Raw genomic sequence first — 27,052 nt, forward strand, 5'->3', positions numbered from 1 at the left:
AATGCTTTCCTAGGTTCAAATACTTAAAATTCTCATCTTCGCTCAATTTGCTACTACAGTATGCTTGCAAGTGTTAAAGCACTATCTGTAGGTCCCTGTCCCTGAGCAAGAATAATGTACTAGGAGTTTATATGGAGAATGAAGACAAATGCAAGTAGCCAAATGATTGAACATCCTGATTGTGTTTGTTTCACAATTGCTTTCTTTCCCTTTCTTACCTGTTTGGTCTGTTTCTTCCATATTTGGTTTACAGACAACTCCGACTCAAGGATTGTTGCTCTGTCTTGCCTTGGACAACAGCATCCTAGCTACCTTCTGTCCTCATTTCTAGTTATCAAATCAATACAAAATATAATAGTGGTCAAAGTGCTGATAGTTTGTTTATTACCCTTTGATTCACTTTTTCTTTATAACTTGTTGCTTGAGAAAGATTATAGGAAGAATCCAGTATCAAATGGTATGCCACCTTAAAAGAGTAAAAACTTCTTTGATATAAATAATTTTCTGAGACATTAATCTCATTTCATTCTTCCCATTTTTTAAAATTCAAACGTATGGGTATTACTTTTTCTTCATATACATCTCTTCCAACATGTGAAGCAAAGCTCCTTGACAAAGTCCCATATTTAATATGTGTGGAAGGAGCTGTGCAAGTGCTTTTAAGTATCTGTCCTAATAGTCACTTCAGTGAAGAGGAAATCTGCAGCAGCAACATCTGAGGTGTAGAACCTGAGTGTACCACTGAATTCTCAGATGTAGCTCTTTCTCCAGCTGCAGCAGGGTAAGAACTGAGCAGGGACCAAAGTGTTCCATTCCCCATTCCCACCTTCTTTCTACAGGTGCGAAAAATGAGCCAAAGGGAGAGCTGCTGCATATTTCAGCAGTGCTCCTGTAATGTACCTACAAAGTCACTTCATATGAAACTTGTATGGGATGCAAGAGAAGGAAACCTTCATCCATGGAGTTGAGATCTATTCTTCCTTGCTGGGAGAGCTACCTGCCAGGATGACGGGTCTGCTGAGGCAGTAATCCCAGCATACAGGGAAAACACAACTGTGAATAAAAGCTTTTACTTGTCTATTACAGGCTTAAAAACGGCTCTTCCTCTGGCATAAAAGAAATTGTGAATGGGTGGAACCAAGCCTAAAGTGTCATCTGCCATTCCATTTGGTCACTGAACTCATCCTGTTGTTACCATTGTTCATAACATTTGTGTACCTTTTTACATCCCTGTTAGCTGCAATGCACGTTCTGTTTTAAGGATTCTTACAAATGCACAGGTGTGGTATCAACCAGTGTGAATGGATAGTAATAACCTCTCATGGATGAATAAAATAACTCCTGAGAAAGAAGTTAAAAGTAATGCAAAAAAAAAAAAAAGTTACTCATCTTTCCTAGCTGTCTAAAATGACCATTTATCCCACACAAGGCAAAGACAGCTCACTTCTAAACATCTGAAAGCCCTGCAAACATTTTTATGGCTTTCTAAAATTGGAATATTGTATGCACTGGGCTGTACTAGAAAGTGTAGTTTCAAAGAAAGCAAGACGGATGGATAGAGAAGCTTGTTAAATGTCAAATATTCCTTGTACTTCAGTTTATATTTCTGATTTTTTTTTTCTGTTTAATGTTCTTAATTATTAGAGTGCAAAGATGTGAACAAAGTGGCGTATTGTCCACTGGTGCTGAAGTTCAAGTTCTGCAGTCGAGCATACTTCAGACAGATGTGCTGCAAGACCTGCCAAGGACACTGACCCACAGGAAGCACAAGAATGTGCCTTGTTATTATCATTGTGGAAGAGTGTCCATCGAAGAGAGCCACACAGCGGAATGAGATTGACGTCCTTGCAAATGCATTACCCTGTGGAAAACATAACCACTGGTCAGCCCCAGCTGACAGGATTTCAATATTATTTTAACTTCTGTGAAGTGGGATTTATTAATCCAAAGTGCTGGACACAGTATGAGGGGATCCCAAATTTGAAAGAATTACACAACACATATAGAATAGCTTACTGTGGAACATTTGTGTTCTTTTGACTAAATCAAATAGTCTGTTTACATCCTTGGACCATTAAAATAATTTTTATTATGGACTTAGCAATGACACTGAATCCATTTCTATTTAAAACTGTTTAAAATGTAGTTCTTATGAGTTGGTCTACTATGGAAGTAAAGAAGAATCAAAAAAAATGTTTAGTCATAGCTTAAAAATGTTAACTATTTTATCTCTCAACACAGCACCACAATTTAAATTATAAAATGAGCTTGGAAATGTTATTTAAGGAGCAGAAATTTTTTAGAAAAAGAAGTATTTTTCCTTCATTCCACCTAATTCCCTTTGGAGTAATCCATATTTCCTGAACACTGCTGTGAGCCATATATAAAGCTATACTAAATAGAACAACCATGAGGGACTTAGTTTTAAGAGGTGCAACAATTATTGCAGTGGTGCATGAAATACAAGTGTGCTATGAAACAAAATGAAATCTGCATTGCAGGTTTATAGCCATTTTACCATTGTACAAGTGAAACAGATTTCACTGAAAGAGAGCATATTTCAGTATCATGGGGGAGGCAGATTCCAGCAGTGGTGAAGACTGCATTGCCAGCTCCTTCACTACTACCATAAAGGTTGCTTAGAACTTACACTTTGACTCCAGTTCACCTTTGTTTACAACATCAGCCACAAAGAAACAACTTTGTGAGCTTCTAGATCTGGTTTACGTTAGCTTTGATTCTCCAAAACTGAGGAATTTGAATGCAAAATATAAACCTACCGTGTAATAGCAACAAACCTTTGCAAAGCTGAAAGTTAAAATGGATTCCAGATGTTCCCTCCTTTGATACCATAGCAGAGGTATTGTTTATGAGAAAGAATATGCGAATGTTCTGTTCATAAGACCACATCCGAGTGGGCAAGGATTGCAACCAAAGATTAAATGACTCATGGAGGTATCTAGGTTCCATTCAAATGAGAAGTCAAAAGTGTGCTCAAGCCAAGAGGCCAGTTGGACTATCAGGAGTAAGGCACACTGGAAAAGGGGTGACTGTACTGAATTCTGGCCACCCTCACTTAAAAATCCAGGTACCTATTTAAAGCTGGATCTTATTTAAAGCAAAGGGCAGCTTTCAGCATGAGACTGGAACAAAATCATGCCCCTGGATTTGAAGTTATATGCCTTAACTATTCACTGCCATGCTCCAGTTATTCATGTTACTGTGTTTTTAATAGTCACCAAATACTTCACATTTTTAGAAGTGAAACCAAATTTCTTAGGCAAGTCACAATCAGGAATATACCACAAAAAAATTTTCATGCTCCTCTTCCCCTTCACTATTTAGTAACAGACTCAACAAGGAGATGAGGAAAGTAGGTACTTGTTTGTAATAATATATTGTACTTGAACATTTGCATTTTGCAACAGGTACTTCATGAATGTGCTTTTGTGTCCAACTATTATTCCTTTTTTGTAATGCAGCTAAAATTATGTGAACAATAATGTGTCACAAATTCTAACCCAAATAGCACTTTTTAAAAAAAGTAATCTTTTCAGTGAAAAATAATTTCAATATATGAGATTGAAGTGTACCAATGTATTTTACCAATAACAAGCCAAATATGTTGCACACTATTTACTAATGTGAATTAAAATGGAACAATAGATACTGTTAAGAGGACTCATACTATGAAATCCCCCCAACATATTGACAATCTGTCTGTGGGGTTTTGTGTAGCCCCATGTCTGTACTCATGACCATCAAATTCTGTCATCTGCTACCTCTTGCCAGTATTTCCACTTCTGTACGCTTGTGACCAGTGGAATTAATTTTCAGTTGGCTTGCATGTATTCACATACGCTTGTTATCTGTTGCTCTCATCACCACGTAAACAACTCCTGTTAAAACTGACACCAGTAGATAAAAACATGCCTTTTGACAAAACACCTTGGTGCTAGCATGCCCTGGTCGGATCAGAAGTATGATGAAAGGATAAGGGGTTGTTTACAGCATTCCCTAAGCAAGAGGCCTCTTTTTATCAGGGTCCGGTTTTCTCCAGGGCATGATTTTGTTTATCAGCTAATGTGTCGTTTCAGCTAATGAGAAAATGGTTTTCTCTGTATTGAAGAGAAACCTTTTTTTTTACCTCACTTAGGACATTAAAATTGTAAAGAGTGTTTCCAAAGACACATTTTGCTCTCTTACTGGTGCTAGAACACCGGGGATTCTGATGTTTACTCTGCAACATAACAGCACTGAGGTTGGACTTTAAAGAACTCCCTGGAGCAACGTTGAACTGTATTGTTAAAGGGAACAAAACACAGAATGTATATGGATTTACAAACTAAGCAACACTTCAGACTAAGGCTGAAATATGAAACCTAATTCAAAGAAAAATTATTGGTTTCAACAGCACAGTTCATTGCTGCTGCTACACTGTAGCCATCTATATAATCTAAGCTAAATAGTGTTATATTCCTAAGTAGTGACAAAAGGAGTCTTTGTGCAGGCTATAAATATGACAGACCTAGACTCAAATAGTAGAATACGAGATGCAGAAACCAATCTGGTGCCAGTACTTCCACTGAGCAATACTACCAGCTGATAAAGATCAAAACAGAAAGAAAAATCTAGAGATTAACCCTTCAAGGTATATACATCCAAAATAGTCCATTTTGTTAGGAACTTTATAATGGAGTGAATGTCACATAGATATCCTTAATAATACAGACTGAAATTACCTTTGTATTATTGTGATTAGTTGCTTATTATTTTATGCTCAGTATTAATGTGGTACACTGTTACTTTATTATTATTATTATTTTTGCTTTTGTAAATTATATTCTAATTTATTGTCATGTTTCTTAACACTTGTTCTACATGCATTCTCCTGCTTGTAATGAAAATAAAAATATTGTAACACTTGATGCAGTGAAATTCCACACCAGGCACAGATTTGTTTTTAACATAGATAATTTAGTAAAATAAAACTGCAGCTTTTAAGATTGATACCCATGGTACAGTTGTCTCTTCCCTGATTTACTAGAATTCTGTATGCTTAATTTTTGCTTCATCCGACGCATCAAAATAAATATGAGGTGTCTTCTGTCAAGCAACATTTATGTTATGCTAGAATCCTGTCCTTGGCAGCAGCAGGGTTTGTCATATATAAACAAATAAGGAAGTAATGAAAAGGAAAAGTCAAGAACATGGTCATGTACAGTATTAAATAATATTTTAGCCTAAACAGTAATGTAGATCAAGAATGAAATTAATGGCAGCAAAAATATTCTGTACTTCTTGGAATTATTTAGTTAACAGCCAGTCAATAATAACAACAATAAAATGTCCTTCTTGCAATGAGCTTTTAAGGTTTTATCTGACGTTTATCTGAAGCCATGATGTTTTGAAATATGAAGAAGAAAGTAATTTCAGTAGACTTGGTGCTTAGGTAACTGTTACCAAGAAATGCTTCCTTTCTTACTTGGTACAGTATGAATAATTTGTTATGGCAATCTCTGATCAAATCCTATGAAATATTTCTTATTTCTGAGTTAAAATCTAGTTTATGGTTTAATGAACATAATCACTATACTCTTATGAATAAGATGTTAACAAAAGTACAGAGAACCTTAAATATATTGATGAGGCACTTACTAATTTTGGTTATTCTGTGTTATTCTATTTACAAATGAGGATTCAAAAACCAATTACTTGTTTTAAATATATATTTATTTCTATCTGTGCTTGATGACAAAATTTTATTGCTCTTCAGATCAGAAATTAGAGTAGTCTTAGTAAATAACTGTTAAATGACAGTTTTCGCTGTCACTGTGAAGCTGTTGACTTTCCTCCCTTCCTATTCACACCATAAGTTATAACCTGATAGGTTTCCCATTATTGTTCTGTTTGTAGTACTGTTTTTTGCTGCTGGAGTGGTCGTGGTTTTTTATTATAATGACAAACTTAGAACTCTGAAACAGATGTGTTACTTCCTCCTTGTCTCCTGCTACCTTAAACCTCACGTAAGCCATGATGACTGTAGAATTCCTGACACACAAAATTCCCTCCAGTCCTCTTAAAATGCATTTTTCTTCACTGGAATTTCATTCTGGAGCCAATTCTGCTATTATAATTCTCTGTTACATTTCTTCAGTTTATTTCTTAAGGAAATGAGCACCATTTTTACCTGAGATACAGGCTTTTCCTTTCCCTGACTTCCCTTTCTATATTACAAAACTGTTCCTTCTTGAGTATACTCAGTTTTCCATCTGAAGCTATCTTCTGAGGTACAAGAACACTTTTTAAGGTCCTCTGTAGAATGCTGAAAAGGCTTTGGTAATTTTCCTTTTTTTTTTGGTTTGGTTTGGTTTGGTTTGGTTTGGTTTGGTTTGGTTTGGTTTGGTTTGGTTTTTTTTTTTTGGTTTGGTTTTGGCTTGTTTGTTTGTTTGTTTGTTTGTTTGTTTCTGGGAACTAAGATCCAGGACTCTTCTGGATTGTCTTCTCTGGAGGTTTACTGCAATGGACTTTGGATGAGTCCTGTGAGCCTCATCTGTAGGCAGTTAGTCATCAATCTAAGCATCTTGTACAAGGCCATTACTAAGCTGAAGCTGTCATTCTGCGAGAAGTGACTCCCTATCTGACCATCTTCCCTTGACCACAAACAACAATTAGGTGGAAGGGATGGTTGATTGCAGCTGTGTGGTCCCTCCAGTCTTTGTCCTAGATAGAATGGTGTAAGAGCATTTGCATGCAGTAATCAAGATGTAATCCCAAACAGATTTATTTGGGCTCAGTCAGCCACAGAACAAGGTTCATTACAGAACCAGTGAGTTGGTCATTTCCCAAGTGTATTTGACCCAGCTAAAGTGGAAGTTCATGTCCATTTTAGGAAACTGAGCTCCTCAAAGTGTGGTATGGTGTACATCTAAGGATACTGCATCCCTTAAACTGGCATACCACCTAAGCACCATGCATCATTTATTATCTTCTATTTCTGCATAGGACTGACATTTTCATTGAGCTGGACAGGCTACAGGACACAGTTTATGTTCAGAGATCATGTAGCTGCCTCTCAGAGAATTATTGAACTCTGTCTGGAAAGGATGTATGTATTTCTGCATTTAGAGTGGGAAGAAGCAATTTCTACAACAGGAAGACCTTTCCAGAGAAGACCAAGCAAGATCAGTAAATAATCTCACTACTTTAGTAATCCTGTTTGGAATAAATTTATCAGATCACAGCTTGAGATAGAAAAGGACATATTTTGGAAGCCAGAAGTGATGACTCAGCCAGTGAATGAGTGCTCCAGGCTTCAGTTGCTATGACCACCCAGACAAATCAGATTTGGCCTGACTGATAAGGAATAAGCTGTGAATTTTGGAAATTGGATGTCTTCATCTGCATCAAGATCAGTATATTTGTTTGTTCTTCTCCCCAGCCCCACCTTGACATAAAAGTCTACAAATGTGCACACTCTTGCAATGTTTATAACATAACAAAATTATCGCTCACATTGTTTGAAAAGACCATCTTGCAATATGATTTATCTTTCGCAATGAAGATCCGTCTTCTGTGTAGAATCCAGCTCCCCTTAGAAGCAATGCTGAATAATGCTTCTGAGTAACACTTCATCTGCAGATTGACTGTGAGGTAACAGTTCTGGACATGTGGGAATGTCTTTCAGTGACATCTCTATGAAAAGACACAGACCTAGAGTTAACTGGAATTTCAGAAGACAAACTTCAGTTGAGAAAGCATTTTAAGTTATTATTGTCACATTTGTTCTGAGTTCAACTATGCTTTATAAAGCAAATAATTTTACAGAAGTGCAGTGCACTTAGTAGGGTCACTACCTCCTAACATCTTTGAATGCTGACCAGAAATAAGGGCAGGACTTTGTGCATGAATGACAATGTGTGGCTGAAAAGTTTACAGTCCTGTTCCAGGATACTCTCTTTCATTTCTCAGACTCCACTCCTCAGAGTCCACACACTGGTACAGGACTTCTCTTCCCTCCATCATCCCCTCCCCCCTTGTGGCTGCTTCTCCTTGTTCTCACTGCTTTCACACATCTGTGCATCTCATATTTGGTGTAGAGTAGTGCTGTCTTTGATGAGATACTTCAATGTGAATGTTATTGAGAGTTTTCACATCTGTAACTTAACACAATTATTTGTTAATGCTAATTTTAGGCTGGTTTTGTGAATTATTTATTGAAGTCTTTATTGAAAATCTAGATAAGAATTTCAAGAAAAAGAAATCTAGAAATGCTTTTTTCCCCCCAATATTTACACAATATTTAAATTTCTTTTCTACTACAGTAATTAAAGGCCCCTCAAGATACTTTTTCCCATTATGAAAAACACTGAGTTAGGAGCAAATACAAACAGGAGGAACTGAGCCTGTTTTTTGGTCTCAGATTCTCTTTCACACATAGCCTTTGTATTGAAATGCATTATCAAAATAAGACCTTCTGCAGCAAAAAGGAACCTCAAACATCTCATTTGGCCTTTCTGGCTCAAAATTTCCTTAGAAGTTTATTTACAAGGATACATTGTTGAAACTCTTCTGTCAATTAGCCATAACATTTGACTTCAGAGGCATTATTCTTCAAAAGCATTTTGTCAAGGAGCAGGTAACTGATTTTCTAGAGAGAAGGGAAGGTATGATGGCTATAATTACATGTATCAATTAACTATATATTTCTCAGAGTCCTTGTAAAACAAAGTGCAAGCCAGCCTATTTAATTAAAAGAGGAAAAGAAATTAATCTGCATTTTGTACTAGTTACAAAAAGAAAATGCAGGGGAAGAATATTGCATTTTGGTTTTCAGTGGGGTTTAAGAAGCTGGCTCAGCACTGGTTGCTCATTGCACTGTAAAATGTTTGTAAAGCTAAAGACAAATGACCTGAAATATATTTCCCTGGAGGGTTGGTTTTTTTTTCTCTCTCATCCTAATCCATCTAGGAAAGGTCTCAAGCTATAAGACAAACATCTTTCTGTAAAGCATCCCCCTCAGATATGTGGATTTGCTTGGCTGTTTTTTCCCCCACTTCTTGCAGCTTGTGTGATGATCACAAATTTTATTGAGAGAAGAACTAAGAATGATGGGGTTGAGGCCTTGGTTTCACGGCTGTGAATGTGTCCCTTCACTCCCTTTCTCCTCTAGCTGGAAAACTGCCATGTGACCTTTCTTCCCCCAGTATGAGCAAAAAGTTTCTGGCACCACAGGCTTGCAGGGTACTCATCTGCAGTGTGGGCAGATGCTCATGAAAGACTCAGAAGATGGATGTGCCTTCAGGTATCACAGGTGCCTTGGACCAGAATTGCATAAAATTGGTTCCTGTGGGATATGGCCTTTCTGTCACCTGGCTTTCATGCTGGGGACAGAGTTCCAGAGCATCTTTCAGGCTTGGCCAGCTGCCACCTCTTAGCCTACAGCAGCGGGTGTCCCTCAGCCCGTGGCTGGAGCTCAGCTGTGGCTCATGGCTGCTCAGAGCCACAGCCAGGATGGGTGCTGGAATGCTGGAATGTGCAATTCTGCCACAGCAGCTGGCAAGCCCTGGTGGATCATGTTGGTAGGGAAACCTGCTGAGCTCTGAGCTGTGGTGGGTCTCCTCTTGGAGCAGCTGGCACCTGAGGGGAGGTCGAGAGCTGGCTGTGGTTCAGCTTCGCTCCAGGGAACCCTGGGCCTGGGGAGTGCTGCTTGGGCCCGGCTGAGCAGCGACCACTGCGGCCTCCTGACCTGGAGAGGGGAAGGGGCTGCACACTGAGCAGCCACGGCAGCTCCAGAGGGAGAACACCCTGTACAGGAGGGCTTGAGCAGATGTCAAAGACCAGTGACAGTGGGTTTGGGGGAGCTGTGGAGGGGCCAGGCAGTAGAAAGGGAGAGTGAGGCTGTGAGATGGAGCTGGGGGGTGTGTGAGGGGCTGTGGAGATCTCAGTGAGGGGATCCTGGGGCAGGAGTTGGATAAATAGGTGAAAACTACAGGTCCCAGCCAGAGGTACCCTTACAGTGGAGAGGACATGGCTCCTGTGGGTAGATGGAGTGGAAGAAACCTGTAGAAATACCTTGAGCTCAGATGCCTTGGAGAAGCTCAGTCTTCAGGCTGGAGAGTGAAGAGCCCTTGCAGATTCTGCAGAGACAGGGAGTCCCTTGGTCAGTTTAATCCCTTCGGTGAACACCTGAAATGTCATATATACTATTAACAAAAGAAGCTATGAGTCTCTCAGTGACTTGCAGCAGTGAGCAGAACTCTATACCACTTTTGATAACTTGTTTTAATTATCTGTGCTGTATTTAGCAGATGGGTGAACTGCAAATGATCATGAAAAGTAGCAGTTGCAAAAATCATGTCCGTAAATCTGTCTGCCACAAAGACAGCTGCATTCCTGAATGCCAAATGCTCACTGGGTCCTGAGTAATTCTGCTGAACTGATGAACAAATGCTTACAGGGTGTGTTGACTCTCAGCTGGTCATCAAGATAGTGAAGGGCTGCCAAGAGGTATGTTGCTTGTTAACAGTATGACTCTTATAGCCTTCCAAACAATGAACCTTGAATCTCCTTTAAAAATAAAAGAAAGAAATAACATGTTTTGGTAACTCTGGACTGAAATTTTGATCATTCCTCTGTGGCTTGAGCAACTTGATTACAAAAGCAGTGACCTTGCATAGGGTGTCCAGAGTTGTGCAATGGAATCTTGTGGTTACATGTGAAGTCTCAGCTTGGTTTTGCTTGTGTTTTCCTTATTATACCATGTGTGTCATTTAAAAACATATGTTTATCTTTGTTTTGATTAAGTTTGTGCTGGTTTTGGAGGTATGGCCCATCCTTACCTGATGTAGTCTATGAAAATTTGGAAAGGGATGGACAGATGAATTGTCAGCCCTACAGTGCAAAAATCTTGAGCCAGGATTTAGAAAAAAATCTAGAAACTATCTGTGAAAAATAAGCCACCAAACTAAAATCAAACTTCTGAGTTACTATTCTCTTATCAGCCTTTTAAAAAGTCTTGTGGTTTGCTTGTTTCATATTTTCCCACTCTGTTTACTGAGGAAAGCAAAAAAATTATTTTTAAAGGGTAAGAGGAAAGGTAGGAAATTCAACAGCTGGATTTATGCAATTCAATAGTCCTTCAGTGGAAAACACAAATATTTTAACACAATATAATATTACAAGGGCTAGCAGGAGAATACTCCATTCTGATTAAGAATTAAATACTCACTACTCTTTCAAGAAAGTGATAGGTATCTTTCTCAGTGAAGGCAACTTTCATAGAATTTTAGGCTTTTGCCCTCATTTTTAAAAATAATGACCTGACTTAGAAAAATGCTGCTTCCTTCTGGCTCGTTCCAAGGGATTGTCTTCCAGCTGGAAACTTTCAGAGTCCTGGGTAAACTGCCCATGTTCTCCTTGTCTCTAATGTCCATGACTTGCTAGGATAGAGAAGACTGCAATGCCAGCTCTGTACTAATTAGTACAGAGCAACAATCTGGCAGCATCCTATCTTACTTACATAACTTCTTTCAAGAAGATGCCCAGGGAACCTGAGCTTGTGCTCTGCTGAAGGATTCCTCGGAGTGTACATGGGCAGCGTTGTCTTCATCCCACAAGAGCCTTCCTGTGCCAAAGAATGTGAATCTGGCCCAAAGTCAGAAAACTGATAATTCATAACCAGGTTTGAGTGGACATAGTGAAACCCAGTGCCTTTGGCTTCCTTACGCTGCTTCTCCATTGTTACCAGGAAAGCTGCTTGGGCAGTCAATTGTTAGCTTTTTTTTTTGTCCAGACGTTTTCTGGAATGAAGGATGCAAAAGGTGGCCTCTGTTCTTGGTACTACAGTACCAAGAGACAGTACATCATAATATAAATATCTTCCTCAAGGTCTCATTCTTAATCAAGGCCTCTGTTAATCACATCATCAAAATATGCCCAGTTGAGACTGTAGATACATCTGCTATAAATACTTGCAGAGCAGCTTGAAGCTGACATAGCAGTTCCAAACCAATTTTTAAGCTGAAAAATATACTTTTTATTAAAAGATTGAGAAACAGTGGATTTCTGTGCATCAGTAAGTGTAATGAGTAAAGTATGTAGAACTAATATAGTATTTATTACAATGCAACTGTTAAAAATCTTGAGCAAAAAAAGAAATAAATCACACAGACACAATTTAAAATCATTTCTAGTAAATAAGCATGGAAAAAAAACCCCTCAAACTAAAACATCTTTTGCTGTTTAGAGGCAGATAATCCATTCTTAGTTCAGTGCACAAATTTGATTTACAGTGCGTTTCAAAATATTTATCTTCTTTTTAGGGTTTCCATCACTGCCTAAGCCAATAGCCTGCTGTGTTTGAAAATGTCTGGGTAGTAATTGTAATTGTTTTCAAAGCTATTTTGGAAAATAGTGAGCTTCGTTGCATTTTGTAGATTTAAGGAATGCAATTATCAACATTGTATATATAATCCAAGTGACCTGCTGGCTTCAGAAGCTCAGACCCATACAAAAAAATTTTAACAACAGCAAAATGTTTGTTTAATTTTTGTTCTGTAGTTGGTCAGTGCTAGGTGAATTATATTATAGCCAGTTTGGCAATTATATGATTAAATAACAATTCCATATAAGTACATAACAGTGTTGAAGTAAACATACAAGGAAGAGAATGATTTTTCTGGGTGGATAATCTGACCTTTTTTCATGTGTCAGTATTTGATGAAGTACTATGCTGATACGATGGTATCTGTGTACTCCTGTGATTCATCCAAAATTGTTAACAAATAGTTATGTCTGAAAACTCAACACAAAGTAATACATCTTAGGAACTTATACGTAAATATGTTAGATAAAGAACAGGGTTTTCTTCAGTGTTGTTCATTAAAAACTGATAGAGATCTTTCCCAAACTATTTTGTCTCCTTTTTTCTTCTGTTTAAGAAGAAACCTACATGAGGTTACAGAGTAAATATATTTTTCTGATAGGCAGCTGTTGAAGAAGTGATAGGGTGAGGAGATTTGAAGAATATGTTGGAATTTCAGTTCCAATTAAAAAAAAAAGGTACAAACAGCATTTCTGACTTAGGACTAAAATTACAAGTCAGTCTCTAAAAACTGTTAACAGTCTGCTTTAAAATATATATACATGTACCAGGAAAAATACTTACAAAACATTATTTGGAGAAACAATTTTGAAATAAAATTTTTCACCATGACCCATACACTGCATAGCTAACATGTAATTGCACTATATTGACACCATAAAAATGTTAAAACCAGTTAGGGTCTCATTTCAGTTTTGCCTCACTCTGTTCTTTATTGTACCTTGACGCATTTAACATAAATTCAGTTAATGCTTCAGAAAGTTCACTAACATTCCCAAGATCATGTTCAAACGAGCATATCCAAACATGAAGATATTTATTCTCTGATAGCTGCATGAGCTATGCATCCATGTTATACATAACCTTTGGGAACATCCAGCTGAATTGTATGCTGCCTTGACACAGGTATATTTTCCTGTTAAAATTTTGTTCGAATTTTTTGAAAAGCAGTTTGGGAATTATTTTATTTCAAAGTTACCTGTAAATTCCTTCTTGCAAACTGGCCATTAACAGTCATATTTAAGCCTTAAAAGCTATAAGCACTTCATTCCATTGGTACCTGGAACCAAGTGCCAAATTATACATGTTGCGGTTACTACATTCATTTAAAAATCCTCCTTTTTTCAGATTAGTTAAGAATTTCCTGTTGATTAGCAAGAACCAATGCTGTGTCATAAGATGCATTTATACTGTTTTCTGGTTAATGTAAAATATGTATATATTTTTACAAGTGTTTTGTAACAGAGATACTTAGAATGAGCTCACTTTAAATAGTCATTTACCTGTCCTGGCCTTTGTGCTACATGAGATTTCTCAAGGTCAAATCAATTACTTTAGACTGGGTCACAAACTTGACTGCCTGTTCCTATATCTGGACAGGCTTTTTTTCCTCCCTGCTTTCATGTTCACCTCTGGATCTTGCCTTCTCCCTAACAAAAAACAAATCTCATCCCTGATGAAGCTTTAGTATGTCTTTGTCAATACTGAGCTCATCTTCCTCTTCTGTATAATCCACAGCAGATCGTTTTTTACATTTATGAAGGACTTGCTCTAAGCAAGCCATAATTCTTACCCTTGTGCCATGTTCTCTATGTATAGAAGCCAGCAGAGACAGACACAGGTCAGTGATATCACAGAAAGGAGGGAATGCACTTGCTAAACGGATACATTAATACAATTGAGTAGAAAGGGTTTGGAACAAAACTGCTGTTCCTGTTTAATGGAGCTATGATGTACTAGCTCTGCATGGCTAAGCCAAAAAGCCTGGGAAATTTATTGATAATAAATGTGAGGTGCAGTCCCATTTTTACTTAATTTACAAACACTTCAAATGTTGCACTCCAATAGTCTCTCTAATGTATTACTGCCTGGTCTGGTTCTGTCATTGCAGCTGTCTAAAAGGCCATATACAGATAGTATACAAAGAGAGTGAAGTACTTGTACATTTGCAAGTCAGAGACTCTGAAATGCTTGTGGAACAAAAGTAGAATTAGAATTTCTTGCTCCTGAGGTCCTGTTGTGTTTACTCTGCTATTCTGGGTGTATTAGGGTATAAACTTCCTCATCAGTCATACTCCATCTGGCACTGGAAATACAGAAAGGTTTGAAAAAGTTTGGAAACCATCTGTGAACCTTTTGCTGAGAGTTCTGAGAAACCATTTGTCCTAGGTAACCTCGGGCACTTTCTAAAACTTTCTAAGTAAAAGAAGCTGTCAGGCTGTAAAATGGGTTTATTCACACCCTTCCATTTCCTCTCCAAACTGCCTTTGGGTGCTTGTCCCTGCTGGGAAGCTTCCGGGGAAGGTTAGGGAATGTTGTTGATGTATTCTTTGATGTTTCCTTTGAGGTTTAGAAGGGTGTTTCTGGCATTGCTGTTGGAGCAATTCTGTCTGAAGGAAAGCTAAAACTCTTGATGATGTTCCTGAGACTTGGGGTTTGAGCATACAGTTCTAGTGAATAGGAAGTTGCTCCCAAATCTTTTTCAAGAGGTCTTTGTGCTGCTTTCATGAGCTAATTTCTTGAAGTGATAAAGTGGTCCATAAAGATGCCTGGATTTCACAGGGAATGCCTGATCAGGAGCTGGGAAAAGCAGCAAACCCATTTAGGTCATGGGGATTTGTGTGGAGCAATTGTTTAGCAATTGACTAAATTGACATTTAGTCAGTTCTAGACATTCTGTTTTACTCAATAAAGTTGTATAAGAACAATTAGGAAGATACAAAAGCAGATCCCAGGCTCGCCATGGTGTTGCAGAGTCCTATAATCTGTGCTTTCTATATTTATACTTATTTATATTTATATTATTTATATTTATTTTTATTTTTATTTTTATTTTTTGTAATTTTAATATTTTGCAGATAACTTTAACAGTTAATATCTTACCCAGTGAGACATTCAATAAAGGGTAAGATATACAGGATGGTTGCAGTTTGTAATCCCTTTTGAAGGTTAGAAGAAGAAGTTTTTTATCATCGAGGAAAAGTAATACATTTCCTAGCAAGTTAATTATTTTTTAGATCTCTGCTTAAAACAAACAGGCAGTAAAACAGGTTTGGTCTGACACCCTAGTACTGGGAACTCATAACTAAGCCTGCCATCATTCAGAAGAACTTCAGTGCTGGTGGTGCCAAAGCAGTCAGAGCCAATAACTCCTGTGGCACTACAATGTCTTAGAGCTGAGATATTCTTGCTTTTCAAATAGTTAATGCAGTTTACTGATGTTCCTTGCAGGGTGACAAGGGAGGTCACACCACTGATGTGAGATTCAGCAAGCATATGGTATCTGCTAATTAGGTGAAAATCTACCTTTTAGAAGTTGTAGATAATGAAGATATTAGTAGGGCAAGAATAAATAGAGATTTGGTCTCTCAACCTGACTAACCAGGCCTGACGATCCTTCAGAAGATACAGTGTAATTCTAACTGAGCCTTGGCTCTGAAGTGAAGCAATGCTCTGGCATGTGTGCACAGTAAGAGGCAATTCAAATGGCCGTCACTGAGCTCTGCCAGGAGGGTTAGATCCTGCATTTGTGTCATTAGCTATTTTGAGCCCTGATAGGACGGACAGAAAAGCAGAAACTCTGTTCATACTCTTCTTTCATGTAGATATTAATTTTCTTAAAGAGTAGATAATAAATTGAAAGAGCATCTGCTAGCTGCACCTAGCATTGCTATGTTTAGTCTCAGTTGGATTCTTGGTGTTCAAAGAATTATAGATGCTGCAAGCCCAGGTGCTAAAAGAAACAGAAATGTTTAAAGCTGCTGTCTTGCGGAGTTGCTAATCACTTGAGGAACAGGGTGTTACAAAAGAGAAATCTAGTAATCTTGATAAAAAGACATTACTAATGGTCAAACTTACACTATGTTAATAGGAAAAAAGCAATTATGGCTTCTCTTTTCTCTATCCCAGGGAATTTTAGATCAAAGGCAGTAAGGTGAGATTCCCCTCCTTGCATGTTTATAATGTGCTCATTGGCTTTTCTATTAAGTTGAAGCCAAAAATCTTTTGGTGTTATACTTACTGAATTCATAGTGCATTACTGAGCTCTGTCTTATTCTTGTTCTAAGAGCAGTAGAAGAAGTTGAGGTACCTACTGTTTGTGCCACAACTTGTGAGATCTAGAAAAAAAGTGAACACTTGGCTCTAATCTGACTCTCTGTTTTCAAGTGAGGTTTCATTTGAAACCTACAGTCAGAATGTATATTTATCCCATCTAATGCTACTTACCATCATATATTTGTCACTTGCTATATGATGTGGAAACAGGCAGAAACTTTCTAAAAAGATGAAGGTAAACATAAGACAAGCCCAGGAAAAATACAGCTCAGAATGTGTTCAAAATATAAGTCTTTTAAGATCAGCTGAGCAAAGGAGAAGTAGTGTGAGAGGAAAAAAAAGAAAGGTGTAAAACCAGATAAAACTTTCTTTTTTAAGTACTACTTTATCCTCACTTTACTTCCTGAGTTCCGCCTGTGCTTTCGTAACTGTCAGCATCATTACAGCTCGAGACTGTAAGGATAAATGGAAAGATTAAATTAGAGATAGTAATTCTCTAGATATCTTATGACTGAATAGCATCCTTTTTTTTTTTTTTTCAAATTCTTTGCCTGTTTCTTTATTTCTAAATCTAAGTGGTAGGCTGTATGATAAAACAGACTCAAAGGAGCTCAGAAGAGACAATGGCAGGGGGAGGCTGCCAAGCCCATCAAAGGAGCTGGCAGCTCACTAAAGGCCCATCTGCACACAGTCAGGAGAGCTCAGGGGCACACAGTAGCAGCCAGGAAGCCAGATCAAGGGCTCCTGAGGAATGACCATCTTGTCTGGTCCCTCTTGAAAAATGGAAAAAATTAACTGGAAGGGGAGGACCTTGAATGTAAGAAGTAGTGTTACAGTGTGTTTGACTTGATACAACTTTTCATGATCAGATATGGCAGATAGAAAAACAAGACATTGCTGGATCATTCTTGGTGAAGGGAATATCTGCACTCTTAATAAGCTTCTTCTAATTCTCTCAGTTTAGTTTTAGTTAAACCTCAAATATAATTTTTATTTCAGAGCTGAATTCTTATTTCAGAGTGAAAATTAGACAAAGGTGTGTTTAAAACTGCAGTCTTATAAAAAGAGGAGTCATTTGCATGAAATCTCTTTGAATGCAATTCTTGGGAATAGATGCATGGGGCTTCTTCCTAAATGCCTACAGGCCTGTGAAGTGCTCTACTTCAGTTTTCCATCTACAAGCCTCTAACTGGTTTTTGTACAGCCTTTGATCAACTGCTATGTCCTTGGCAGGGTGTTAGTAAGAAACATGTTACAAAAATCAGGTGGGATTTAATTTCTGTAAATCTGGGCTAGCATTGTCTTTTAATCTTCAGCTTCTAGTTTAGGGAGAAACAAGCTGTGCAGATATGCCCAGGAAAAGTACTAAGAACTAGCAATATTGTTAGACAACTTGTAAAAGAGAGACCAAAATTTGATCAAATTTTTTTTATTTCCTTTCTCTTTACCTTTCAGCTCATATATGTAGATACTATTTTGCACTTTTTGTTTACCTTGAGCCAAGATGAATACTTCCATAACATACTACCTTGTGTTATAAAACAAGGCATATTTTGGGACTGAACATATGTAAATGATCTGTCTACCACATAGTTTAGAACTGTTCCCATAAGTTAAAGCAGAAGGGTTGCTGATGCCAACGTGGAGAAAGTTACTGTTTAAGCAGCATTTATTGAAACACAGATTTCTACCTTCTGAATTAGCCACCTGGAATTTTATCTACTTATTTACTGTTTCCTTCCATGAGGAAGGGTGACCAGCTACTGTCAAACTTAGACATGTAGTTTTTTGAGGATGAGGAGGGAACAAAAAGGCAGTCCAATACAACCCTATTAGCCAGATATTTACCTCCTTGCTATGAACTGGCATCTAGAGATAAAACACAGCCCTGTGATTAAAAGCAATTATGAAAGCATACAGAATTGAGATATGAAGAGCCATACCTTAGTCAAGTATGCTTTGTACTAGTTTCTTAAACCAACAAAATTGAAGAACAAATCTGTATTTTAACCCAAGTAAAAAGTCAATCTGACCATCCCCCAGCCTATGTTGATACTGGGGGTTGCCCCAACCCAGGTAAAAACCTTGCACCTGGTCTTGTTGAACTTCCTGAGGTTCACGTGGACCCACTTCTTAAGCTTGTCTAGGTCCCTCTGGATGACATCCCATCCCTCAGGTGTGTCAGCTTTACCACTCAGTTTGGTGTCATCTGCAAACTTGTTGAGACTTGGTCTCTTCATCTATGTCATTAATTAAATTATCAAACAGTAGTGGTCCCACTAGAGACCCCTGGGGGACACTAGTCATCATTTGGATGATCATTTGGACTGTTGGCCAATACCCTCTGCATGTGACCATCCAGCTTGTCTACCTAAGAGCCTTCCCATCAAATCCATTTCTCTCCAATTTAGAGAGAATGATGTTGTGGGAAACAAGTGTCAAACTGAGGCTGACAGGTTGGTAGGTCCCAGGATCCTCCACTCACCCTTTTTAAAAATGTGTGTAATGTTTCCCTATTTTCACTGGGGATTTCACCTGACTTCATACATCACAGAATGTGGCTTGGCAACTATGTTAGCCTCTTACCTCAGGACTCTGGGATGGATCTCATCAGTTCTCATAGACATATGTATGATCTGCTTCCTCAGGTGGTCATGAACCTAAACTTCACTTAGAAAACCAAAGACTTACTTCACTTTCTCTCAATTTTTAGGGAGAGGGTTCTGAATCATGGGCAACCTGGAATTCAGTGTTAGGAAAATTTTTTCTCCCAAATCTAGTGCAATGGAAAAAATCAAGGAAGGTATGAAGTGGAGAGTAAGAAACAAACCAGCTCATTTTAGGATAAATCCATGTAGGAAACCCACAATTTGTCTGTGAAGAGGAGAAAAATCACAATTTAATTATTTAGTATTTTGCAATGATTTTGGAATATATGTAGCCTAAAGCTTTGTGGTCAAACCAGTATCAGCTGAAGGCAGTTTATAACAAAGAAAGAGGAAAAATAATAAAATCTTTATTTGACCTTGTAATTACTTGTCAAGTTTTGTAATAAAGTTCTATATATTTTACAGACCACAAAGAAGGAATGTACTTTCTGTCATGAGAAATGAGTTTTACTGCAAACTGCTAAGGTCCTTCTACTTGACATTAATTTTTAAAAGGTTTTACATTTTAGAAAATTTTAAATACTTGTTCTGTGAAATATTAGAAAAGAAACAGGCCTATAAGCAGTATTTTCTTAGTGTGAGCAACTTCATTAATGAAGTTCTAAAGATGTAAAAATGTAAATATAGTTTTTTATGTTTAAGACGAAGAAGACCACATTAGATATTTTAGAAATTCAGAAGCTTTGCACAGAATAAGAGCAAATGGGCTCTATCTCATCTTCCTCTAACACTTTGTAAATGACAGCATAAAAATAATAGGGTATAAAAATAATAAAAATAATTCCATAGAATTGTTGTTGTTTTTCTGCTTTTTAAATTTAATAATTACTCACCAGGATGACTGTTCTACTAGGAAAACTGTTTGGAATTCTGGATTCTGTTATTAACAAAACTCAACATTTTTAATAGGTCCTTAGTGCGATGTATAGGGGTTTTGCACATAAGGCCAAATACATTATGTAACTTTATTTGCTCTGCTACGTCTGTATAATATAACTGTTGATAAAATAACAAGCAAATCCACACCAAAACTTGACCATATTTCCGGTGTTTTTTTTTAAATTATGCCAAGTGAACAGTTTCATTAACTTTCTGATTGTTTCTTATTTGAAAGATGACACAATGATATCTATGCATTCTCAAATATAAGTCAGATGTAACTAATATTTTCAAAATGGTATTAACAGGTTAATAGGTCCCATATTTCTCAATTTAATAGATCAGAACTAAGTCTAGCAATTCAATGCTATAACTTACTTTGGGTGTCCAGTTTCCAAAGTCTGGGAATTATTCTTCCCCTTCCCCTTCCCCTTCCCCTTCCCCTTCCCCTTCCCCTTCCCCTTCCCCTTCCCCTTCCCCTTCCCCTTCCCCTTCCTTTTCCTTCCTTCCTTTTTTCCCCTTCCCCTCCCTCTTTTCTTTTCTTTTCTCCCATGTGGCATGGTGTAGCATTCACTAAAATGGAAAGTGTTATGCAGAGATAGATCCAGAGAAAAATGCTCCAGATTCTCACTTATCAGCCTTGACTATGAAACCAGACCCTTCTTTCTGCAGTTCTGGCTTTGTTCAAATATTTCTTCCAGCTTTTTGGCCAAGCAGAGTACTTTCAGAAGACAGCCTTTTGTATTTCATATGCAGCCTTGATTCACCCTCCAAGTCTCAAAACATACAGAATGGGGCAGAGGTCATTAATGAAAAATTGTTTGGTGATCATTAAAGTATGCAACATAACATCATGGACACATGAGGGGAGGGAGGGTTGCAGACTCATAGGGAGTGTCCTGAGGTTCAGGCTCTCCCTGCTGAAATGCTGTTACTTCTCTCAGTATTAGGAATTGCCACGTTCACAGGAAAGGAATGCAGTGGTGTTTAGTCTCTTAGACTGGAATCAACATTTACACAAGAAAATGTTAGACAAGTAAGTAAATAGCTATTTACCCAACCTCAGGATTAACTCCATAGTTACAATGTTAACTTAGATGAACCGCTGAAGGAATTTTTTCCTTTCATCTGGTGAAGACTTTCATACTGCACATCAAAATTAAGACTCAATCCTCCCAAATTCTGTCTTGGATATAAAATGATACATGTAATACTAAACTTGCTCTTGAAGTTTTGCTCAGATTCAGCTCCTTCTCTTACTAATACAGTCTACTTACTAGTACATTCAGAACTGAATGTCACTTGTGCTTGTGCCTTACTCACAACCCCTACCTGCCTTGAACTAGAAGGACCTTTGGCAAGGTTCAGACTCCCAACAGGAAGCACAAATTTTAATGACTGTCCTACTGCTGAAATATATGCAAAAAGTTACACTGTTGTGAGAGGAATGTTGGACTGTTGATTTGGGATTTGGTTCTAAGTGTGTGTATAATTGCTTAGTGAACTGAAACCTATTTTTCATATAGGCTAACTGAAAATTTCAAAAGCATGCACAAACTATAGCTAATTCTCATCTGACTAGACAGGATGGTTGTAAGTAACTTTCTGAATGGTGATAGTTTTGCAGAGAATATTACTAGCCTTGGCTTTGCAAAATGCCTTTGTAAAAGACCGAGGTCCTTTCAGATCCCTTTCCCCATTAGGTCGGACTTGAGCATACATAAAAAGGTAGCTGAATTAATGTTGAATAAGCAGGTCTTAGTTTCATATCCTTGTTTCTCTCAAGTGATTGATTTTGAAAATCATACTGCTTTCTCCAAGGTGCTTTTAAAATTCTAAATAGACCAAAATCTTTGGCCTACCGGCGCAAGGCTTTTGAAGGCAGCAATAATAGGTTGCTATCCTCTGTGTGGATCTTGGATGTTTTGACAGTGGTTTTCATAAATCTAGTTAGTGAGGGAACAGGGAAGTCAATGATGAGTATTTTCACTAAGATCATGGGTTTTTTTAAGCTCTCTCTTTTTTTTTCCTTAACCTTTTTTTCTCAGAAACAGCTAGATCGTTTTACTGACACATTAAATATGGTTTGCTTGCCTGAGGAGGCTGCTCCTTCGAAGATCTCAGACTGCATTACTGTCTTACAAAAAGTTGACATATTGTGAAGGTGTGTGTCTTTACCTCTTTCAGATAGGTACACAAAATGAAAGCAAGTCTTTTATTACTAATATTAGCATAAATTCTGGGCAAGTGCTATAAAGGAAAATTCCTAATCTTGCTATTTAATATATTGCAAGCAGACATCTTTGGAGTTTTTGTAGTTAAACAGTAAAAAGTTAAGAAATGCCAGGATTTACAGTTGCTTACTGCTGAGTGGAGTTTATCATTTGAGGCTCAACGATGTGCTAAATGCACAGTATGGCTTTTCATTCAGACCTGGCATGTATCCTGCTGGCTCTGTTTGGGTGGAATTTTCATGTGCCTGCCTGCAAACTGCCATGTAAACAAATACTATGGGGGGGAATTTCCAAGAATATGTAATGGCTAGATGCACAAGAGCATGTTGTGTCAGAGTAACGGGATATCTCCCTAAGTGGCACATGCCTTCACCCCTTGCTTAAGGTATCCTGTAGCTTTGTGTTTGGGGAAAAAGATTATGAGAAAAAGCATAGGTGAGGTATGGATTCTAAACCTCAAGACAGGTACAAGTACACTGCACCCTGGTCTCCCACATCCTGGATGACAGTCGTAATCACAGAGTAGGAGATAATGGTATTTCCTTTGTGTCTTGTTTGGATAAATGTGGTCTGGGTGCCTATACCCACAAGTGTGAAAGAGTCAACATCTCTACTCTGCAAGTAAGGATTAACGTAGTCCACTCCTGCTTAATGCATCTGAAGTGGCATGCATTTAGGTACACATTTAAATCCAAGTGTATTTTCTTAGTAACTTTGGTAACTAGTTATTTACAGACATAGGTAGGGAGGCTTAAGGAACTAGGTTTTGGTGGGTATCTAAATGGATGCAAGGCTTGAGCCTCCTTATGAGCTTTATACTTAATAATTGACTTGCTCTGACAATAACCAAAAAATATTTCTCTTTGTTTGCCTGAAGGTTAGCCTCATAATATTTTCCTGCGTTTATGCTAATTAAATAAGATTTTGGATTAAAAAAAATCTGGTTTAATGTATCTGTGAGCTGAATGTTCCTGGGAAACCTATGCTGCATTTAAATAATCTCAGAGACTGTTTTAAGACTGATGAATCCTGAGGATAAGGATTGTTTTTTGCAGGTTTTGACTAGCTAGAAAATAGTAACTGGGTGTTTGGGTTGTTTTGTTTTTGTTTTTGTTTTCCTACAATCTTCCAAGTCTCTTTTCGCTTCTCTCCCCTCTGAGGTAAATTATGCACTTTGGAAGCTTGGAAAGGAACAATAAGATTTGATGCATGTTTATGCAAAATGATTAATTTAATAGCTGAAGAAGGTAGTTCTGTAAAAGTGGCAAAATTTATAAAGCACAAGCTCAGCTTGGAGTATTTGAATCCTCAAGAAATGGATGATTACAGTGCACCATATGGGATCAGAGATAGCAAAGTTTGCACTTGCAGCTGCTTTTTCAACCATTCTTCTCTGCGCAATTGATTGCTCAGAGGCCCCTGAGGCTAACCAAGATGATACAGTCTGACATGGCAAAATGATCAATGAAAATAAAAGCTGAAAGCAAAACCAAACAACAACAACCAAAACAAAACAAACCCACAAAAACCAATCAACCAAAAAAACCCCAAAACTAAAAAACCAAAGAAATAGTCTATGCAGTGAAAGGGTGTCAGAAGTTGAATTAGAAGTTAACTATTGTGTTGAGTCAAAAACCATCACAACTCTTATTTGGTTTTGATCTTATTGTATATAACTAGCAAATGATCCATACAGCTGTGTAGCACTTGTAATGCCAGCTGTTTTAATTTCTTTGTCCAATCAATGTTTTCAAAAGCCGTAAGACAATGGTAGGAATAAAGAGCAGAGAGACAGTCCTTAAGTTCTTAGCTTCCAGTGAGGTTAACTGTGTCATTTAGAATACACAGATATTAAATGACAGATGATGAAAATTCAGAAAGGTGCTACACAGAGATTATCAAAATCCTTATAAAATATTGGAGATGCCACTGTGACTAGTGTTACTGTTTCTCTTCTCACAATTTTTACATTTAAAATTAGTTATACTGAACTTCCAGCACTGGTCTTGTCCATCTGTCCCGACTTTCCCAATTCAGTGCACTTCATCTTATTCCCAAGGGTGCTTTTCTATTCTGTGGAAAATATGGTTCTGCTGTTTGTGTCTTAAGTGGTGTATAGCCTTATATGAAAACTCTTGCTGTGATATTGGTACACAGATTTAGTACACAAGTACTTTAGGCACTTTCAGAAGACAAAAAATAAAAGTGTTACCAAATTCCAATTTGTTGATCCTTGCATGGGCATTTTTTGTTGCATGGTAAATCATTCTTTGCTCTTGGATTTTCTTTTCCTCAGTGAATCCAGCTCTTTCTCATCACTGTTGTTATCTAAGGCCAGGCTGGATGTGGCTTCAATTTACCTGGTCTGGTGGGTGGCACTCCTGTCATAGAGCCATAGAATCACAGAACCTTCCTGACTTTTAAGGTCCCTTCCAACCCCAACAGCTCTATGATTCTATGAATGCACATGTTTCAAGCTTATTTTAGTTTTCTGATTATCAGAAATATGGTCCATAATAAGAAGTTGACATGGTGATTAGGGCAGTTAGAAGTGCCACTTAATGAACTATACATCTCACTGAAACTAAAAATAGTGGTATTTCTTTAATTGTTGCATACTGATGAAGTGTGTCAGTCTTTTAACACCACTTCCCACAGAAACTCTTTCCCGAGTTAGAAAAGATAAATTGTGTAACAAACTCTGAACAAGAGTGTGCACAGGCTGGCTGATAAGGAAGGCCTTTATTTAAGTCTAAAGGCTGTTTTATGGCCCTACCTCTTCCCATAACTGTGGCTATGCTTTTCTAAGCTTCATCTTGTTGAAAATGTACGTACTTCTGTTTTGAAAAAATGTCTTCCATGTATTGGTTGTATAGTACTTTTCCCAACCAGTAATGGGAAGTGGTATGAAAGAAGATCTTTAAAGAAGTTAGTGGACTAATTGACTACCTGACATTCAGCTCCACGTGCCAAATCACATTATGGCAAGAAAATTGGTGTTTGGAGTATTTTTAAATTTGGCAGCTCAAATTTTCTACTTAAGCATCTAAGTGCACAAATAGAGAAGTGTAAGTAGGCATTTCTGACCTTCTGATCATGGGTATTTTTCTATTTCTGAGGCTAGTAAATAATTATAAATAGAAAATACAAATTAAAAATACAAACTAATGTCCTCCAGGGTAAACTAACAGCATAATTTACAGGAATTAATTTGGTGGAGTGCTCTGGGAGAAAAAGGGAAAGCATTTCACACATCCACTTACTGTTTTTAGTCTTTTGACCTTAAAGAATCTCTTAAAGCTCTTTAATTTTTCCCCTTTTATCTTGCTTTGACCATGCAAACTGTGGTGTCTGCTTTTATAAAAGTGCTTACAAATTAAAGACACTTCTTAAAGTGTCCCTTCAACGTTGACTTGTGACTCACATATCTTTCAGTGGTGTTCTGCTGCTGCTCTGTAATCTCTGAGGACTACTTACATGTCTTCATGGCTTGTGGTACTTTTGAAATTTCTCTTAAGTGGTCAGATGTATCTGCTGGGTTATTCAATTAACTTCTGCCTCTGTGAGGTTGGAGCCTGCCACTGGAGTGAGCACATTCATGCTCTGTTGACTGATGCAGCTCTGTGTGATAGGCTCTTTATCAGGAAGAGCCTGATGACTCCCTGTGACAATCAACACAAATACAGATATGGGATATATTCTTGCCTCAAACACAGATAAATGGCCTTTACTGCATATGCCCTTTTGTAGTGTTAGGTGATCAATATTAAAGGTGAACAGATATCCAAAGAAACAAAAACCAAGTTTTGCAAATGTGAGTTCCCTATCTTCCCTTTCTCCTTATTATTTCCCCATCTCATATCAGTGTCCCTCAAATTTCATCACTTCTAGTGAGCCTTTCCTATATCTGTGCCTACAGCTCAATGTTTGTTCTCTGGTTCCTTCCTTCCTCTATTGAATGTGGTAATTGCATCAATTCTTTCTCCAGCCCTTTTGTAACACCCTGTTTCCAGTAACCTGCCATAAATGTTTTCTATAAGGTTTATAGTTCTCCTTTCTTCCACTGGGTATTTAAGTCATCTGGGTCCAGTGCTTTGTTGGCTTTCAGGAGCTCTAATTACTTTCGTATCTGTTTTATGATGAGAATAAAGGTTTTCTACAATTCACTCCTTCAAGCCTAAGAAAACATACCTCAGCCCCTAGGATGCTATCCTCTTTCCTTTTGTGTGGACTGTCAAGAAAAAAAATTCACACTTGCAACATGCTGACCATCTATCACTAGTTTTCTTCTTTGGTCAGCTAGTGTTCGTCTGTATAATTTATTTTGATGGCATGCTTTTCTCTCTGCCTCTGCCTCTGCCTCTGCCTCTGCCTCTGCCTCTGCCTCTGCCTCTGCCTCTGCCTCTGCCTCTGCCTCTCCCTCTCCCCTTCCCTTTCCTATAGATCTTATTCATTTCCTCTCTGGGAAACATGAGTTTCTGACAACCTGCTCCCCTTCTCCCTTGTTGATTCTCCTTCTTTTCCAGATTTTTATGTTTCCCTGATTCATATTTTTTGCAAAATGGCACACAAAAAGTACTGCCCTGTAATTAAATGTTGATCTATACAAT

At 37.8% G+C, this 27,052-nt stretch overlaps 1 protein-coding gene and 1 long non-coding RNA gene across 3 annotated transcripts in view; one reads left to right on the forward strand and one right to left on the reverse strand.

Annotated features, from left to right (window-relative positions):
* Positions 1–5,361, forward strand: part of ADAMTS6 (ADAM metallopeptidase with thrombospondin type 1 motif 6) — a 151,427-nt gene extending 146,066 nt beyond the window's left edge. Inside the window, exon 27 of the mRNA XM_085042277.1 lies at positions 1,645–5,361. Within this exon, the coding sequence (XP_084898403.1) occupies positions 1,645–1,754 (110 nt within the window). The 3' untranslated portion in view covers positions 1,755–5,361. The remainder of the gene's footprint in view (positions 1–1,644) is intronic.
* Positions 5,362–6,498: 1,137 nt separating this feature from the next.
* On the reverse strand, positions 6,499–26,704 carry LOC146424943 (uncharacterized). Of its 2 annotated transcripts, XR_014846865.1 has the most exons (5): positions 24,655–26,704; positions 16,626–16,722; positions 10,458–10,569; positions 9,372–10,139; positions 6,499–7,695 (listed from the first exon to the last, which is right to left on the reverse strand). It is a non-coding gene; the product is annotated as an uncharacterized LOC146424943 (long non-coding RNA). The 2 variants fall into 2 exon arrangements; XR_014846864.1 differs by having other exon boundaries at positions 6,499–10,139.
* Positions 26,705–27,052: the final 348 nt, after the last annotated feature.

This window comes from Lichenostomus cassidix, chromosome Z, assembly GCF_008360975.1.
Source record: "Lichenostomus cassidix isolate B80296 chromosome Z, HeHo_3.0, whole genome shotgun sequence".
In the NCBI taxonomy this organism is placed as follows: Eukaryota; Metazoa; Chordata; class Aves; order Passeriformes; family Meliphagidae; genus Lichenostomus; species Lichenostomus cassidix.